Source organism: Vanacampus margaritifer, chromosome 18, assembly GCF_051991255.1.
Source record: "Vanacampus margaritifer isolate UIUO_Vmar chromosome 18, RoL_Vmar_1.0, whole genome shotgun sequence".
Taxonomy (NCBI): Eukaryota; Metazoa; Chordata; class Actinopteri; order Syngnathiformes; family Syngnathidae; genus Vanacampus; species Vanacampus margaritifer.
Window position 1 is genome coordinate 15709669 of NC_135449.1, and position 20881 is coordinate 15730549.

Consider the following 20881-nt stretch of genomic DNA (forward strand, 5'->3'; position numbering starts at 1 on the left):
CATATGTAATAGCGTTTTAAAAATAACTGATAGACGATGCTTCAACATTATCCCATGGCTGTGTCTGAATGTCCACCCTTATCCCCGCACTACATAATAGTCTAATATAGTGCCCTTATTTTGTTTGGCGTTTCAAACAGCTAGCTCACCTTTTGCTCCTCGTCGCATATCACGTGACCACCGTACTTGTCATGACACGCCGACAAGAAAACCTCAGACTATTTATTGTGAATAAAAATGTTTTTGTTGTTCCTTTTTCATGCATATTTTCAACTAAAACGAATAAATTATTTTCCTAGTATATAATTAATGTATTGCTTTTATTCTCGTGCTTGCAATGTCGCTCATGGCATTTTTTTTCTTTTTACTTGCATTGCATTGTGGTTTATATCAACTGGTTGAGTGACCATCGATGTTCATCAATGTGGTAATTTTGAGTATCCTGCATTTTTTCTTTTGGATGATCGGACACTCCTACCAAATGGCGTGACCCCTTATTAGTGCACTACATGGGGAGTAATGTGCACATTCGGACACAGCCCATGTCTCTCGGCTGGCCTGGGATCGCCTTGCCGTAGCAGCTGGAAGAAGTGGCTGGGGAGAGGGAAGTCGGGGCTTAAAGTCTGGGCTAAAGCTGCTGCCCCGCATCCTGACTCCGGATGGATGGGTCAAAATTTTCTTGCGACAAGAAAGACCATTAAGACTGATTAGAGAATGTTTAGGAAACCTTGAACGAACCCTGACATTAAATCAACATTCGTTGGCGTCGCAAATGTTCGCACCTCAGTGGGATTTTGACTTACGATAATAAGCCTGCTCTTCATTCCGGGCAGCAGCTAGATAGACACATAACTAAACCAACATGTTCATCTAATGAATAATCTGTCATCATTGTTACATTTTTCTCATAGGCATTATAGGAAAGTGTCAATAAAACAAATGAAAGAAAGAATGTATTTCTAATGAATTCCTGTGTTACTGATGTGATCAAGGTTTGAAACGCTTGAAGGAAACGCAGTGCTACAGTTGGATCCAGCAATTCCTGGTGTGTTCAATGGGCCTTATCCTCTGGGAATTGACCCGGTAAAACACTCACGGAAAAAAACAAAAATGACAAACCAGTTGATATTTTTGGTTTTCTTGTCAGTGAAATGAGGCAATACAATGATACAGTTTAATTTATGTTATGTCCTGCTGTCATGTGTATAGATATGGAACGTTGCTACCAACAAGCTGACGTTCCTCAACTCATTTAAGATGAAGATGTCTGTCATACTCGGCGTTATCCACATGCTTTTTGGAGTCTCTCTCAGTCTTTTCAACCACCTGTAAGTCACAAAGGAATTCTTCCTGAGTCACAGAATGTAATTTCTGATGCTAGTGTTTTTTTCTGAGCTTAGCTTTAGCTTTTTTGATCTTTAGCTTATCTCTCTTTTGACCAAAGCTTTTCTTTTCTTTTTCTTTTTTTAAATCTTGAATGTAGTATGACTGTACTTGATTTAAAAAAATATATGTCACTACAGGTATTTCAAGAAGCCTCTGAACATTTTCTTGGGCTTCATTCCCGAGATTGTCTTCATGTCCAGCCTGTTTGGTTACCTCGCCCTGCTGGTCTTCTACAAGTGGACAGCTTACGATGCGTTCACCTCAAAAGATGCTCCTAGCCTGCTCATCCACTTTATCAACATGTGCCTCTTCAATTACAGTGATCCCACTGCCAAATCCCTCTACGCAGGACAGGTCCCTGATTTTGCACCCTGCCCACACACATACACACATTCAAACTAATCACAAGAGACCACCCAGCCTGAGACAAACAATTATGAAAAATGACCACAGAGCTCATTTTCTCACAAAGTTCAAGAAGAAAGTTATCCGTTATTAACATCTACTCTACATAATGATAATAATTAGTATTGTGCAAACACCACTACAAATCATCCACAGTTTCTTAGCATTCCTCTCTTTGTATCTATAGATGGGGATCCAGGTTTTGTTGGTGCTCATTGCCCTTGCATGTGTACCCTGTATGCTGGTTGTGAAAACTGTGGTGCTTCGGCGTCAGCATCTGTGGAAAAAGCACCTGGTATGTCAATTTCACCATGCCTTCAAACTCGAAGCACCCTTCAAATTCTACTTTGCAATATAACCTTTTTTTGCTTCTATTCTGTCTTTCAGTGTACGTTGTATTTTGTAATGCGCTTGATTGTTTTGTCATGAAATGATCTACGCTGAAAGCTTGCCTTGGAAGCGCTATGAAAATCTTGACCTAGCAGTCTGAGGGCACCCTAACAACAGATTATCTCAATTCTTCATAGTATATTCACTGGATGTGTTGAACATCCAAGAAATTATTTCATGAGTAATGCATTATCATAAACAATTGGTTTTGCATTTGTGCAAAAAAAAAACTGTAATGCTACTTTACTTTAAGTCAGTCTGATGCTTTGTGGTATGACTATAGTTAAGTTGGAAACAAAACACTTCAATGTCTGTTTAGGGTGCCATGTTTACTTGACCAGCTATGTACAACGTGCCAACTAAGGCTTGCTTTAAGCCCGACAAAGCTCTTGTGACTTTTGTATCTAGTCACAGAAGATGCAAGAAACCCCTGCAGAGAATCTAGAGCAATCTTTAGAGCGAACAGGCGTGTCCTCATCATGCACCGGACTCACCCAACAGGGCACACAGAAGTTCGGAGGGGTGCGAGTGGGCAACGGGCCCACGGAGGATGAGGCTGGCATCATGGACCACGACCAGCTTTCCCAACACTCAGAGGAGGGAGATGAGGTGAGCGCATGAAATCATTTTCACTTATTTGACACTCTAACGCTGCTAATGCAGTCTCTCAGCATCAAAATGATTCCATATTTTAAAGATGTATGTATGTACTGTATATAGATATAGATATACAACTGTGTACTGTACTACAAATAGCAAGGTTGAGAGACTTGTAAAAGCACCAGCCATAGATATGAATAAGTTGATACAACATTTATAAACTACTGTGCAAACTGTGATTTTGGGATGGCGTTGTGTTGATCTTGGTGTGTATTGACAATTAAAACTGATAAGGCAAACCAAAATGTTGAAAATGAAAGTCAAGCTAGCCGACAGTCCGTCACGTCACTATGCGGTCCAACTTCAAAATAAAAGCCTGCGAAGGCTACTGCAGAAGCGTCAATAGGCGGCATGTACGTTATGTTTGTAGCTTCCTTGACAAGTGAAACTGACGGCGCGCACACCAAATTAGCTTTGGGCTTTTAATTTGAAGTTCCCAAATTACAAGGACTCGCTTCACCCCGAGTTGCCAAAATGCAAGTTTTTCAAGTTCCTCTGTTGCTATTATAGTGAATGCGGACTGATTATGTTATATATTTATAGCCCTTAATCACAAAAGAGTCTTCACAGGCTCACACTTGACAAAGAATGAATGGGTGTTTGAGTCACTTAAAACTGTAGGTAATAATGCAAAGATAACTTCCGTCAATCATATGATTGTGCATTTGAAAAAATACTCAGTTTACAGACATACAACATACAGTATAATATAATGTTCACTCCTGGGTACTAGGAGATGGTGCAATGAGTGTTTTCAAATAGAAAGGGAGGCCTGTGATGGACTAGAGCAGATAAGAGTCGATTTTCCATTTCAGAAACATAAACACTGAGGTGTTTTTCATGAGAACCAGGGAATGGAATTTCTGAAAATACCACCCAGTTGACTCAGAGGTTTGGTGTCCCCCAGGTCTGATGCATACTACATCGGAGTGTTTGTGTTGTGATAACTTATTGCATAACTGTAATTTAACAAGAGTACATTCATCACCATTTTTCCAAGGTACTGATATTCCATGTAGACATGCTTATCAGCTGTGGAAATAGGAGAATAAGGACTTAAATATTGCCTTCAAGTTCAAGTTAGCGGACCCTCAAAAATATCATACTGGCAAACCATCCTAGTATTACACAAACACCCATGGACCAATTCCTAAATGCATTTCATTGTGTTGTTCACTAATATGTTTTAAATGTCCACTCACAAAAATCTATTTGTTAATTCAAATTCATAGTTAATGCAAAAAAATAAATATCCTGATTTTGTTTTTACATTACCATTTATTGAGGTGTACAGAGTTTTGTTTGGACTTGGGGATCATGTGATTGTGAGACACAACACATTTTAGGGATGGGCCAATACCAGGCCTTATTTCAAGGTATTGATACTTACGACGTCGGTCGATACTAAATAGACCTCTTGCCAGTTTAATTAAAGAAAAATTCAATAATTTAATATATAAGCCTTTCTTTAAAATGATTTGCATTTTGATTTTTGTTGGGGGAGGGGGGGGGGGTTCTATGTATCAGAAGTACTAGTGGTATTGGTACTTGCTATCAGTATCGGTGACCACTCAAGTACTCATACTGGTATTGTCCGGAAAAAAAAGTGGTATCAAACATCCCTATTGGATTTAGCAAAATATTTCAACTTTAAACTGGAACAAAAAGACCTTCTGGTAATCTCCAGTCATAGCTAGAGTTCAGTGATTATTACAAATTATTAAAAGGTACATTAGCACCCATTAGTTACCAAATTTGATACTAATCTTTGACCTTTGCTTACTTTCAAGCATGCAGAGGAAGAGCCGGTAAGAGACTGTGTGGTATTTCAGCATGTTTGGATGCTGTCTTGTGGATCTGTGATAATTTTCATATTTATTTATGTTTATGTCAAATGATAAAAATGAAATGTTTGTCTCCACAGAGGAGCTTATATTTTCATTTCTGATTTCAAGCAACTTTGTGGAGGGGTGAGCTTTTGTGAGATTTTGGAAATCCGGACAAGGGATGTGAATCCAGGATTTCGTTTTTACTTTTGTTTGGACTGAACATTTGACTTTCTACTAAATGTCTCCGTAAATAACCTAGTTGATCTGTTTTATTTTTTAGGCTCACATGGATGTGTCTACAACTCCATGAAATGGCATTCATAGATGTAACACTGTACTTTATATTGTCAGCATAACTATGAAAGTTATGCCTTGTGATATAGTCATCAAGAGACAGCATTAATTTAAAACATTTTTGGGGGGAATTTAGAGAAACAATATTTCTCCTTATTGCTCACCAATAAAAGATGGAATATACTTAGGACCGAATCTCTGTCAACAGGATTTAAGTCTGTAAAAAACTGTCTCTGAAAGTCCATCCGACAAAATTGTTTGATCCACTGCACTCAAGACTCAAACAGAAAACCTCTGTGCGTTTTTAACCTTGACCATTCCGGGCTTCGTAGTTCGTACTATGATAGGACAAAAAGACAGATTGGAATTTTTGAAATATGGGAATTCATAAGATCAAATTCAAGAAAACGAGAAGAAAACAAGACTTAGTTGAGAGTTTGCACTTAAAAATGTAATGTTGAGAACTGTTCTGTAATTAACATTGCTTATATAGTTATTTATTTTTCACTTTTTATGTAGGTATACAATTAGTTAGCACAACTCCCTCGCACATCCTCTCACATTTCAAAAACTTGTTTTTCAGGTTATTTGAAAACCCTTAATTGTTGTTAGGCGTAAATATGAGTTTGAATCAGGGTTTTAATAACAAAACAAAACAAAAAAATGACTGGTGACTGGTCAAGGATGTACCCTGCCTCTCACCCAAAGTCAGCTGGGATAAGCGCCAACTCAACCATGACCTTAGTGAAGATAAGTGCTACAGAAAATGGATGGTTAGTTTGATTAATGTGTTCAAACAAATAACACAGACAAAAGACACTGCCAGTGTCAGATTTCTTTACAGGTTTCATTTGTTGTAAAATGTCATTATTTTTTCCATCATATATCCCTCTTTTTTCCTCTTGTCAGTTTAGACTGTAGCTGACCAACTGTAAATGTTCTACCATATTCGTCTTGTATCTCTGAGACCATCAACCTTAATGTGTTTTGCCATTACATCATACCTGCCGGTTTTGTTTTCTCAAGCCACTTACGTTGGAGACCCTTTGAATTGGAACAATGAAGCTACTTCCATGAACTCAATTCCATGAGTCTAAGAACAAAAGACAAGCATGGAAAGCGGAAACCTGGCTAGCACCGAGCCAAATTCAGCAACGGCACCATACAGCCATAGCCCTGCCCTCTTTATACAGGAAAGGCTTGTCTTGTTCCAGGATGGAGTGAATGGAAGAACAATACACAAACATGTCCAACTCTATGATCCTGCAGGACAAACAGACTCAAACAAGTTTGCGACAAAACACAGTATTTGCTACAAAACTGACCTCGCAGTCGCATTTGTTTTGTCTCAGTTTTTATTTGTACAGTAACCACTATAATTTACATTTTCAATTTTAAACCATGAAGCTGGACAGAACTCTCACACACCAATAAAATCATCTGAAGCAGTGTCTTGTAAACGCTGGCTAAAACACAGACCGAATTATCATTATCCTTTTTAAAATCAGGTCTCCTCAGCATGACATAAACTTTTTTTACTTTTAAAAAAAAACAATCTTTTAAACCTTTTTTTATTTTGGCTAAAATGTAACATATTTACAGAGGTGGCAAATCCAGGTCCAGAAAGTAAAAACCTTGCCACAGTTCGGGTTTAGAACTGGCGCTGGCTAGCTAGCTCCCATGGTACTCATTTAACTGCTAGGGAGTTAGCTAGCTAGCTTCAGGGCCTAAAGCCAAATTGTGGCAGGGATTTGCCTTTCTGGACCAGGATTTGTCACTTCTGAATATTTAGACTTTGAAATAGCACATTTATAAGCGTGGAAGGTGTAATAATGAACAGTGCTGTTTAGTACATTATGGATAACAGTTTTAATACCTTAGATTTATATAGCACCTATCAAGGGACCCTAAATTTCTAACTTTTTTTTTTTAGTCTTGATGCTGTCTTAGTCTCAAATTGTCATATCCATTGGAAAAGTAGGGCTTATTACATGAGCTGCATTACAAAAATTAACATACAGTGATTACTTCATAAAGCAGAGACTATTTCCCAGGTAACTGTGACCACAACCGGCATAAAATAGGTACAAGATCAAACCGTTGAGGATAAGCAGTCCGTTTCTTCAGCCTGTAGAATATTATCCCCAAAATCCTTGTAATCATTATTTTCAGTATTTTTTTCTTCTTCTAAGGTAAGGTGTGTCTCGTTACATCTGGCTTAAATGGAAGACAGCATTTCAGTAAATCAAGCCAATGGTGATGGTGGTATGATGGTCTGGGGTTGGTTTTGCATCTTCAGGGCCTGGACAACTTGTTCTTATTGATGAAGCCATAAATTCTGCTTTTAAACAGAAAGTCCTGGTGGGAGAATGTTTGGCCATAAATTTGTGATCTCAAGCTGAAGCACATTTTGGTTTTACATGAACTTATCTGTGGCAAACACTGTCTGAATTTTCACACAGAATTGGCAATGTCTTGCTTTGATTGATTTTTATCACAAACAGACTTGTCTGTCAATGAAAATGCTAGACCTACGGGTGCTTAAAATACACATTGAAACATACTAAGGGATCTTATGCGTCCTATATTCCATGCAAGGTTCAATTCATTGCGCTTACTCATGAATCCACAGAAAACAGACCAAAAAAGAGCATGTCTACATGTGGTCTGTTTGCACTCTTAACTTAATTGAGTGGAGTAACATGGTATCTTGTGTGCGTGGAAAAACTACTGCTTGATGTTTGCCTAGTTGACAGGTTGGAAGTTGTAAAAAGACAGAAACGTGCTGTTGCACCACAAACAAACCGAGACTATCTGACTTTGACAAGGTACCACTAAAAGTAAAATCTTAAATAATTAAAAAAAAAAAAAATAACAGTAATGCTATCTTTTTCCTCTCCCACAGTTTGACTTTGGTGATGTGGCTGTCCATCAGGCCATCCACACTATTGAGTACTGTCTGGGATGCATCTCCAACACTGCCTCCTATCTGCGTCTCTGGGCCCTCAGCTTAGCTCATGCGCGTGAGTAAACAAACACACACACACATCACAAACTTTGTCCCGTGGTGCCTGGATCAGCAGTTTGGCATAAATCTTCAAAAAAATTGTTCTCCACAAAATAAAGATGAATGTTATTGCAGATAACAATCACTTACAGTAGTTGAGTAAAACGGCTTTGTGTGCTTGGCTGTATTATTATTATGCTTTTCTAAATTACCATATTATGGATTACTGTTTTGTAAATTCTTCGGGGAGAGGCTGGAATGGATTCATGACATTTCATCCATTTCAATGGAAAATTATTATTTGAAATATGAGTGTTTTGCGTTACGAGCGTGTCACAGAACAAATTAAACTTATCTGAAGGCACCACTGTGTTCTCTAATATTGACAAAATATTTGGACATTACACCTGTACAAAATGAAAATGAAACACAGTGGAACCCTTAAAAGTATAATTGATGATGACGATGATTTATTATTATTATTATTATTATGCCTATTATGAATGCAATGTAATAAAATTATTTTTTCAAAACCCCAAAATTCTTGAAAAAAAGGTGAAAAACATTCAATATGCGTTGTGCACACAAAATTAATAAAGAAAATATTGAAGGGAAAAAAACTAAAATCTTTTCTAGGATGATGAGCTATTTTAGTGTGTTTTTGTGCATAATCATGACCTATGAGCTCAATCTATTTAGGCCATTCCAAAAGTTGTTGATAGTATTGAGGTCAGGGTGTAGGCCATAGGTGTCAAACTCCGGTCCTTAAGGGCAGGTTTTGGATGTTTCCCTTCTCCAACACAGCTGATATATGATCAGCTCATCAGCAAGCACTGCATAAGCCTGATAACGATCTTGTTGATTGGAATCAGCTTGTATTGGAAGAGGGAAACCTCCAAAACCTGCAGGATTCCGGCGCTCGAGGACCGGAATTTGACACCTATGGTGTAGGCTAAATTGATTCTACGCCAAATGTATCCAGCCAAACCATTCCAGACTGCTTTGCACATTGAGGATCAATGTGGTTCTGTATTGTTCTGCTGCAACTGAAAAATGCCTTCCTGTTACTATCCTACCAAATTTGTAAGACTATGATTTGGCATAGTAAGAAGGTAATATTATGAGAAAAGGTGTATCGCCCCTTGATTTATTCATGAACTGATTAAAGGGGAAATCAACCCCAAAATGTTCTTTACAATATGTTCTATGGAGCCTCACTAGTCTAATAATGATGACAACACAACACACTCCTTACAAATATTTACTGTAATTATGGTTACTGCTGCACTGGCATTTGTCAGTGAATTAGAAACGGAACTCCATCGTAAACAGAGGATTAGCTGTAGTGTATAGTAGATGTATCTGGAAATAGTAGAACACTTCAGTAGCTCTTGAATCATACTATTACAACTGACTATGTTTGTTTCCATTCATTTGTATCTGTATGTATTCAGAATTGTCAGAGGTGCTCTGGTCCATGGTAATGCACCTGGGTTTGTCCTCCCGGAGTGGTGGCGGTTTCTTCGGCCTCACGATCATCTTTGCGGCATTCGCCACCCTCACTGTTGCCATTCTGCTCATCATGGAGGGGCTGTCTGCTTTTTTGCATGCCCTGCGTCTTCACTGGTGAGAAACACAAACGGCCACAGGACATGCCCATATTGTTCACCATTTCATTTCAGTGTACCAGGGATCTCATGAACCCGTACAATGAATCCTAAGTTGACAAAAAACATACACAGTGAGCTGTCATTTTTCACCTTTTGAACCAAGTATCTCTGCCAAAGAGCAGCTTGACAAGTACATGAAGAATGAACGGAACATGAAACATTCCTGACCCAAAGTGGTTTACCAAACTGTGAGCTCAAGGGACTGAAAATAACTGAAAGGCCCTTCCAGATCCATCGCCTCCTTGCACCATCTCCAACATGCCAATAGAACCTGCACCATTGAGTACACACAAGTCAAACATTAGCCTATTAGAGTACATCAACACTGCTGGAATGTAAAGGATTGCCAGGAGCACGATGACAATTAGTGATTACCACTATAAAATGCTTGGAGCAGTTGGGCAATCCTTTTTTTCGCATCAAAACAAAATCAACTTGTTTCTCCAGCTATTTGCTCTATCTATCTATCTATCTATCTATCTATCTATCTATCTATCTATCTATCTATCTATCTATCTATCTATCTATCTATCTATCTATCTATCTATCTGTCTGTCTGTCTGTCTGTCTGTCTGTCTGTCTGTCCGTCTGTCTGTCTGTCTATCTGCTTGCTAGGTAGCTAGCTAGCAATTTGGGCTGAACAATTAGTAGAATTCAAATCAACATTGCAAAGTATTAGAATGCAGTTTTCAAATCACAAAGACTAGATTTTGCGATAACAAAACATAATGTAATTTTTGGGATAACTGTATAGTTTAGTTAGTTTAAAAGTGTCTAGATAATGTATAAGCAAAGTATAAGTAAAAGTAAAGTGTATAAGCAGTACAGCCCTCATGTTTACATATTGTTTCACGAAACATGAAAAGTTCTGAAAGGATAAAGCCACAGATTTGTTTCCATTATCGTTATAAACTGATTTATGTATTTGGCACACTTGTTTGGTAGAATTGTGTTAAGTTGTGTATGAGAATGCATGAGAGACTGCAAATAGAAGTCTTTAGTTAGTTAACAACTGTAGTTGTAGTAAACAATCCACCATATGAATTCATTTGCATTCCTTTTAGCTTAAGCCTTAGACCAAAACATTTATGTGTAATACATTTGATATTGTTTATTGTAATACAGAATACTGTATTGCTTGAGTTTCTTAAACATTGTTCAGTCCTACTATATTTCTAGCCATTTAGCTATCTATCTAAAGATGAAAGAAACCACTGCTGTAATAAGTAACAGATGTTAAATGGTTAGATCAAGAAAAACAACAGCAGGTGGCAGCTGCAAAAGGTTTATGGAGTGGTGAGCCAAGAATTAACCCTTAGCTAAATTTATGGTGATGGAAAGGCTAAAACTTCAAGAATGGAAGAATCTGCTAAATATCCCAAGCATACAAGCTAGCACACGTGATACTCAGTTGCATGTCTTGTTCTGGGATGGGCTCACTAATCTTTATTGAATATGTAACACACGATGATAGCAGCAGAATGAGCTTAGAATATTTACAGAAACATTTGTCTTTTGTCTGCCAGTTTAAAGAAAGACACAGCCAAATGTGTTCTAAGATCCTTCATCATGCAACAAGACCCAAGCACCCAAAACACACTGCCAAAACATACCATAGCAAGCATGTCAAACAACACAATATAATATTATTTATTCAGAGGTGGGTGCGTTAATGAATTTTGATGGTGCGTCATTCATCCACAACCAGGGCACCTGTTCGTCATTGTCAATTTGTTATTATTTCAAGTCAAACCAAACTGCAATTGTCAATCCGTCATCATTATTTTAATCGCACTTCCGTCATCGCTAATTTACAGCTACTATATTCGGAACGTCAGTAAATTTCACCGGTCGATGCTAGTTTACACCCGTCAATAAATTTCACTGGTCCATCAGTCTGTCATCGTTATTATCGTGATGCATCGGAGAGTGTTAAAAAAATATATATTTTCAAATAAACAAACTTTATTAGGTAATGCGACCAAATCAAATTAAGGATTAAAAAAATAGATTTTATTTTATTTTATTTTTTACATTTCACAGTTTTGGAGGAGCTCTTCTTTCTTGTCTCCTTATTCATCTTTTAGCTTTTCATACTGTGTGTGGCTTAAACCCCATTGCAGTCTTTATTCTCCCAGACTATAGGAGGCAGTGAAGAGCGTCTAGTGGATTTGAACATTTTACAGCAATAGGATTGGAAAAAATATTTTTTTTCTAATAAACTATCAACAAGAACAGTTTGGGGTGAACAGTCTACATACATTTAATGAAAATGAAAATAATCAGGAAGTACACAACATGGTTGTTTACAAAAGCTTTTGCTCGTCCACCATTTTTGTCTGAAAAGTCTTACGTTGCCACTCGCGAAGCTCGCCTAACTTGAAGACATGAATTTCTCCACAGCATTGTCACGTTATTTTCTGTCTCTCTCTATGGTGAAAATGCCTGTTCAACATCCGGAATCTCTGTAGTTGTATTTTACGCTTTATAATGCGCCAGACATTTTCAATGGGAGACTGGTCTGGACTGCAGGCAGGCCAGTCTTGTACGTTGTAACACGTGCTGAATGCGGTTTGAAATAAGCAGGGGCGTCCATGAAAAAGACGTTGCTTGGAGCATTTGTTTCTCCAAAACCTGTATGTACATTTCAACGTTAGTGGTGCCTTTTCACAGATATGTAAGTTACCCATGCAATTAGAAATAACACAACTACTATCACAGATGCTGGCTTTTAAACTTAGCGTCCATAACAGTGCGGATGGTTCTTTTCCTTTTCAGCCTAGACGACCCCACGTCTACAATTTCCCAAAACAATTTGAAATGTGGACTCCTCAGACCACAGAACATTTTCCAACTTTGCATCAGCCTATCTTAGATGAGCTCGGGCGTTTCTGGGTGTTTTTAATAAATGGCTTTTGCTTTGCATAGTAGAGTTGCACACAGATGTAGCGTTGAACTGTATTCACTAATACATATTGGTTTTCTTAAGTGTGCCTGAGCACATGTGGTGATATCCTTTACTTATTGATGTTGGTTTTTGACGCAATGCCACCTGAGAGATCAAAGGTCACGGGCATTTGATGTTGCTTTTTGGCCTTGCCACTTACATACATTGATTCCTCCTGATTATCTGGACCTTTTGATTTTATTATGGACCGTAGATGATAAAATCCCTAAATTTTTTGAGGAACATTGTATTGTCCTTAAACTGTGCGACTATTTTCTCACACAATTCTTCACAAATAGGTGAACCTTGCCCCATCTTTGCTTGCGAATGATTGAGCAAGCTCACCTGTGGAATGCTCCAAACAGGCGTTTGATAAGCATTCCTCAATTTAGTCTTTTTTGCCACCCACCCCAGATTTTTGGGAACTTATTCTAGCCATAAATTAAGCTAATGTTTATTTGTTAAAAAAAATTAAGTGTTTCAGTTTGAACATTAAATACCTTGTCTTTATAGTTGTATTCTATTAAATATAGGTTAAACATGATTGTATTCTGTTTTTATTTATGTTTCACGCAATATCCTAATGTCATTGTAATTGGGTTTGTAGGTATGTGATACTTGTTGACGTTGTAAAATGTTGATGTTGTAATATATGTACTTCCTCTGATGTGTAGTCTCCTACTTCTTCTCTACCCACACTCTTCCCCTAACTGCCTTTGTTGAGGCCGATTCTTCTTTCAAATAATTGAGTAGAGGTGGGCGCGTCAATGAATTTTGAGCGTCCGTCATTCGGCAGTCGCCAACAGTGGACACACCCTTCTGTCATCGTCAATCTGTCAGTATTTCAAGCCTAACTGTCAATCCGTCATTCATCGATTGTGCAGCAAAATGAGCGTCCGTCAATGTTTCCGTAATTCGAGTTGGGCATCCGTCAATATTCTGTCAATCATCAATTCCCAAAATGGGATGCCCGTCACAGACGGATTGCTGAATTTATTGACAGATTGATGATTACATTGATGGACAAAAGCCCCCTTCGGTCAGTTAGTTCTCCAATTTTTCGAAGTTTCCCGTCACTCATCAACAAAATGGGCATCCGTCATTGATTCTGTCAATATTGACGGAATGCCCACCTCTGTAATTGAGTTAATCATATGTTGCTCAACAAACTCAGGTCTCGTGATGTAGAAGTCATGTTTTTGTGAGACTTTCAAAACATATTTTTATATGCCAATTCTTTTGGATAAACAGTAAAACCAATCGAGATGGAATACAAAGACTCAAATGAAATAGTGGGCAGATCTGTCTCAAAAAATGATCTGTGATCCTATATAATGTGAGTCCAGCATACACCCCTAATGCTGCAGAATGATACTTGGTTTATAAATCTGAGGCGTATCAGCTCTGTGGGTATCTGAAAGCTTGTTTCATCAGGCTTGCCAAATATGTACATCTGTGATTCTATATGTCAGTCCATACATTACACTCCTAGTAGGAGAATGCAGCAGAATGTTACTTTGTTAATAAAGCAGAAGCGTGTCAGCTCCACAGGTATCCGCTAAGGTTAAAAAGAGTCCTGGAGTATTTTTCACGGATATGAGTGAATGGAAATAGTTGTGCTCACAGTTAACAGCAGACAACATCAACCCTCTGCTTTGGTGCCCGCTCTTCACACGCACACGATGATGAGTCGTCTGCACACACGCACATATATACACACACAAAAGACTACAAGGCCAGAGTGGTGTGTGTAAGGCACAAGAGATTTTCCATCTCCACACATGTGTGGGGAGGCGGATGAGAGGATCTCTCGTTTCTTTCCACATTTTTAAGTGTTGCCCTCTCACAGCTCTGGTAGACCAAATATTTGCCACGGCTTGGAGACATTCCTGGGCAGCTCCCCTCACTCGCTGAGGCCAGTAACTAGAGGGAACTGATGCCCTGCTCTTAAAGGGGAAGTCAAGTCAGAATGTTCTATGCGCCCCTCTTGTCTAAACACGTCATTCTTATTGTGTTTGTGGAATAAGAATTCGGCAGCAAAATCCACCCGTTTTTATCCATCTCAGGAGGCAGCCATTTTGCCACTTGTTACTGGAAATGTCAACACAATGCAAGAGCTTAGGTAACGACTAATCACGGCTCACCTGTTTTCTGGTTTTGGTCATGTGATGTGCGCAAGCTGAGCCCTTGGGAACTGTGATTTTCAGTTGAAAGGAGTTTTGCAATATGGCATGACTCCCTCTTGTGACTGCATGTCAGACCTTGGATAACGGATGTAAAACTTAATTGCACAGGTGGCCAAAATTCAAAGCAGACTAAGTTTTGGATAGAACAAAACAGACCTTTATTGAATTGACTCCAAAACATATAAAAACTTTCTATTTTAAATATTGCCCTTGTCCCAAAAACGTATTTATACGTTTATATATATATATATATATATATATATATTTATATATATATATATATATATATATATATATATATATATATATATATATATATATAGTATATATGTGTATATATATATATATATATATATATATATATATATTTTTTATTATTATTATTATTATTTTATTTTTTTTATTATGCTAGAGCATACAGAAGGCTTTGATGCAGCCTCTGGCCTGAAGAGGTCGCTTAAACCAATGATAGTTATTACAAAAAAATGCCAGCAGGTAGCAGCATATTATAAGAGATCAACCAGGGCCATGTTGCAACGAGCTCTTTTCTCTGTTTTAAACAGGTTTGTGAATAATGATGAAACTTAGCTATATTCTAATGCTAATTGCTGCAAAACGGAAACAGATACAAATATAAATGAATGAGTTAACATAAATGTAAATCAAAACAGGCAAGATACAAGATTATTCTAAAACGAATCAACTTAAACTAAAATATGTAGTTGTATATAAAAAATTGTCAAAATTACACCAATTCAAAATATGAACATGAAGACAAAAAAAGAAAATCGAAAAATAAAAATTTACTTTTCAGTAAAAGTAAATCTAAATATAGTTAGTTACAGTTATGTTTGGGTAATGTTTATTAGAGATTCTCAAGGACTAACTACATCAAGTGTTAATCAGTAAGGCGACTCCTGTGTGATTTCAGTTCATCACAGACAACAGCCGTTCACAAAAATACGTGCTACCCAAGTAACACAGATCGCGGGTAGCACATTGTTTGGTTAAGCAGCTGTTGCGCTGCATTATAGGATTAGTTTATGTGTCATCAGTGCTTCATAATTTGTCATTTAAAACGATAATGTTGCATGTTAGGGAATTTGGAGGAGTAGAAGTTTCTCAGCATGCATTGCTGTAGTCACAATGATCAATTTGAGTGTTATTGTGCCTTTCTAAAGTGTTGTTTTGTACAGACATTGTGTAATCATTGCACATTTCATTGTTACAGATATCAATGTTAAGAAGGCATTTTTTTACTGTGTTTGCAGTTGTACTGTTCTTCATCAATTTCTTAATAAGGTCCTCTGAAAGGCAAGCTGAACATGTAGCCTAAGCCTATACAGTATGTGGCCTATGCGTAGTAGTAAATATGAGCCACATAACTTTTTAAGGTTATTTTAAAACTATATGATTTCTTAATTGTCCTTAACGTCGATCAAAGTGGGTCACAGCTTAGCTACAATAAGAAATGCAGGTCCCTGCATAACAACAGTTGACAACCAATTAATTAAATCATTCAAAAACTCCAAAATTCTGTTTCCAAATAGACATTTTTCTGGATTTTCAAAAATGTTTACATGACCGTAAAACTTCTCCCACCTGCCTCCCCTTTTCTGCGTGTGCTTGTTTGCACTTGCCTTTCAGATGCGATATTTAAAGATGTAACAATATCGAATCGATATTGATATTGGACAGTACTTTTGGCACCCCTATTCAAGACCCTCAGAATAATGTGTTCTGTGGTTTATGATACCTCCTCACTGACTAAAGCACTCCATTTTTTTTTCAGGGTGGAGTTCCAGAATAAGTTTTATTCCGGCCAGGGCTTCAAGTTTGTCCCCTTTTCATTTGAGAGCATCCTGGAAGGAAGATTTGATGAATGATCATCAGGATTCTGGTCTTCTCTCTTGCTATCTGTGTCAGTGTGCATGAACCCTCGTGCAAACCTCTGTGTCCCTCTAGTGGCAATCCAAAAATGTTGTTTTTTTGTGGTATTAGTAAACATATTGTAAAGGGTTTTCATGCCCGGTTGTACTCATGCTGATACGTGTAGTGTTTACCACCTGTCTAGCAGATTTCCTTATATATATTTATTTATTTATTTATTTTCAAATAGCTTCAGTGAGGCTTGTGAAAGAAGGTGTAATTTCCTGTTGTGAGTCAGTTGTGGAAACGTTCAAGAGCAACATGCACAACTTCAAGCTCTGGAAAAACTTGCCGGATTTACCCACTTCATGGAAATAACCACAAGACCAACATGAACTTGATACTGGCACGATCTTCTCTTCTACTGTAAACATGTTTGTGTGGAATTGGAATGGAATTGTTCAGTACAAGGAAATGTAGTTAGAATATGAAGGGAGCACAAATGAGTGTAATAGATTGCGTCAGTCACCAGGAAAAATAACCAGCTGACAAATGAAAGTTGTTCTTCATAATTGCAAGAAAATTAATTGCGATATTGGTTGGAAGCCATATGTCATATCAGTATTTTAAAATTATTTTCCTACAAAAATTATGTAGAGACTGTATTTAATACCACATCGTAATGTTATTAAAAAGACAAAATATCTATATTTGGCCAGATTGAGTATGACCTTGTGTCTCCTGCATGTCTTCTGCGTAAATTGTGGATGATAGTTTGTCTTTACAGGATCATCTGTGCGGTGTGAACATAAATATAATAACAGGAAAAGAAAACTTCAACAGTGGTCCGGTGCCCCTCCCTCCATCTGGAGGGTCATTACACCCAGTAGTTATGTTTCTTGGAAAATGAGTTTCTGTCAAATGGCAGTTGCCTTCTGATGATGTTTGTATCATTGCACGACAAAAGGCTCCCCAAATTAAAAAATATAACTCATATTTGTAAGTTATAGGTGATGTGGAAGTTTAATGTGAGCTTGTGATGTGATCAATAAAGATTTGGGGGAGGGGGTATATTTACATTGTGTTTGTTTTTTCTTGTCTTATACAGGTTTAGCAACACGTCGGAATATCAATTTATATTAATCATACTCGAAAACTTGCATACATCCTTGTTAATATACTTGATGAGTTTTCTTTAATAGCTGCAGACAGTTATGTTCAGAGCCTTGACGATACTGTATGATTAGAGACAAAGAACATCTACCTGCCATGTGAAATATTAATCAGAAAAATATAGTATTACAGAATACATTAATTACACAATAATTTCACTTTCCATATAGTTTGATAGTTTTCTGCTTGTGTTATTTTATTATTACTGTATTATTTTATTGCCAAACTCTAATGTCTAACTAATGTCATTTCCAGACCACTGTACAATTACAAAGTGTGAACATACAATTTACTGGTTCCACTTGGCATGGACTTTTTAAAGTGTTGCAACTCAGCCATTATTGAGTAACTGCAATTTGATTTATCTAAATGAACAAACATTTACTTCAGTATGAACATGATTTATTTATTTTTTGTTTCTGACAACTTTGTGAAGTTTACTCAACTAAATTTTAATTACCGGTATGTGAAATTATTCCATTTATTTAACTTACTTAACATACCTTCTTTCTACTCGGAAATGTGTGCGTAACTGCAAATGGTTACATATATATATATATATATATTTGAAATTATTGTTCTTCAATCAGAAAATATACACAGAAATTAACTTTTTCAGTCATATTGTTTAATAGTAAATATCGCAACTGACAAGACTGACTTCAATAGTGACAGATAATCACACGGTTTACATTAAATACAACATATTTGAAGAGATGCAAACCACCATTGTAACGAAAAACAACGAATTTCAGTGTGGGAGGTCAGCAAAGCGTACAATCATTAAATTCTTTAATACTCTTGATTTTATTTACCATTAATTGGTTCTTATGATAAACATTGTTTTCCAAAAGACTTAGATATATTGTTAAAATATATTTTTTAAAATGTAATCCTAAATTTCAAACGATTTTCCCAACCACGCCACACATTCAACAACATATTTTGAAAGGTCCACCGGAAACTTGATTCATGTCATGAATGGACCTGGCAAGTGAAAAAAAAACTTTATTTACGGCTTTGTGCACGATTGTTCACGCCAAGATATACGATTGAATCTGCACAGGTAATCAAGCAAACTATTAAAGATTTTAATATATCAAAGAATATAAATTGGAGGGTATTTAGTCGAACGTTGGGATAAACATAGTCTAACCTCTAACTTTGCTCCTGAGGATGTTTTCTGGTAAGCTAACTTTGCTAATTTGTTGGAGTTATAAAGTTTCACACTTTATCGCATTCACTTGACTGGCCATACAGCATCTTATTCGGATGTGATGTATCGAAGGATATTTGTTGGTAATTTTTGTTCCTGTGAAGACCAAGTGCTAGTCTTAGTGCCGTCCTTTCTTCGCAAATAAGAACAAGGAAGGCTCTGCTTCACTTCAGGGCTAACTTTCCACAGCTGCATACGAGGTTTTGTTGCGCATCAATAAAAATAAAACTTTTTGATTTTTAACAATCCACCGTTCAAGCGTGAGGATTCTGAGTTACCAAATTAGGGTAAGCTTTTAAGTTTAAGTCTATTCTTAAACGGAAGTGGTATCATTGTTAATTAATTAAAGGGAAAATTGATGGTAATATAAAATTATACTGTTCATCAAATGTACAATGTGAACGTGAAACTTTTTAGAATCAGACAATTGGTAAGTGTTGTTAATAGTGCTAATTGGAAATTAATTTAGACTAGAATGCGTGCATTTTTATGAAATGAATCAACTGAGCTGTACCACCTGTCAACTTTTTGACACGTATCGATGAGAACTAGAGATGATAAATTATTCAACAACTGGGACTATATGTAGTTTAAAAAAACAAAAAAAGTCTTGCTGTATAATCGTGTTTATAATCATTTTATTCAAATTTAGTGCAGACTTGGATGGTTATTAATTGTCTGTATTTCTGTAGGTGTGGAATGTTTGAGTTATGATTGTCCTATATGATGCATAAACCCAAACCCTAATGTAAAGCCCACTATTTATCGTAGTTGTCTAGTATTATGTTTCTTAATTTGTCCCCCAGGTGCAATATTGCGCCCCCGTCCCCATTTAAACTCTTAATTTCTCTCCACATAACATACACCTCCCTATTCTACATTGACGCTCCTCTTTCCTCATCCTCAGCTCTACCATCCATCCATCCATCCATCTCCGTACCAACGTAGACTGTCCAACAGCGCTGACATCTCTGTTGAACAAAACGGGGCTGTGAAAGATGCTGTCCATTACAGGTTCTACCAAAGTTATTTTCTCTCAAGACAGTCGTACTTTTACTCAAGTATTGCTTTCAGGTATTTTAAACAGACTTGGCAAGTGTATGCTGATTCCCTTTGAACATGAATTTGAATGCCATCCATCCATAGTGATTGATTCATTAATTCTGAACACAGCCACATCGCCGGTCATAAAAGGGTGTGCACACATTAACTCACTTGTTGTTTTTACTTCCCCTCGTTCAAAGATTCCATTTTTTAAAAGTAAATTGCATAGATTATAGGTTACATTAATGGTGGGGGAAAAAGTTTAGATTTTTTGTATTTATATTGGTCTCAATTTCTTTATATCACAAGTAGGGTTGTGCCCCAAAAAATCGATTCTCATTTAGTATGATTCAGAATCGATATCCCAAAATCAATTTTATTTAAATAATTTTACACTGTCTTGCCTTTGTCTGTGTGTACCTTTATTTGGAGCGCTGTTCATGCCGATTTGGCCACTTAGGGGCAGTGTGGTTCCACACAGTCTAATACACTGTTAAGTTGTAGCCACATTAGAGAGTAGAAGGAAAAAGTCACAATCAAGTTATTCCAATAAAAGTTGTTTGTTTTTTTTGCAGTGTGGAGCCATTCTTTTGATTGATAAAAGTGCCGCGAGTAGCGCACTAATTAGCATTAGCGAGTCGGACTGGAGTAGATCATTATAATTCCTTGCACAGTCTACAGATTGAAGCAAAAATGATTGTCAATCAAATCATTTTGAATCAAAAATTGTTTGTAATCAAAAATCTGAATCGAATCGAAGCGCGAGACATTCAAAGATTCCCACCCCTAATCACAAATACTCGAC

The 20881-nt window shown here is 37.1% G+C and overlaps 1 protein-coding gene across 3 annotated transcripts in view; it reads left to right on the forward strand.

Annotated features, from left to right (window-relative positions):
• Positions 1 to 17720, forward strand: part of atp6v0a1b (ATPase H+ transporting V0 subunit a1b) — a 29602-nt gene extending 11882 nt beyond the window's left edge. The window contains exons 14-22 of one of the 3 annotated variants that reach the window (XM_077550300.1): positions 993 to 1083; positions 1210 to 1328; positions 1524 to 1740; positions 1979 to 2086; positions 2590 to 2790; positions 4632 to 4649; positions 7870 to 7987; positions 9426 to 9597; positions 16567 to 17720. In XM_077550300.1, the coding sequence (XP_077406426.1) occupies positions 993 to 1083; positions 1210 to 1328; positions 1524 to 1740; positions 1979 to 2086; positions 2590 to 2790; positions 4632 to 4649; positions 7870 to 7987; positions 9426 to 9597; positions 16567 to 16660 (1138 nt within the window). In that variant the 3' untranslated portion in view covers positions 16661 to 17720. The remainder of the gene's footprint in view (positions 1 to 992; positions 1084 to 1209; positions 1329 to 1523; positions 1741 to 1978; positions 2087 to 2589; positions 2791 to 4631; positions 4650 to 7869; positions 7988 to 9425; positions 9598 to 16566) is intronic. The other 2 variants (XM_077550301.1, XM_077550302.1) reach the window with 2 other exon arrangements.
• The last annotated feature ends 3161 nt before the right edge of the window (positions 17721 to 20881 follow it).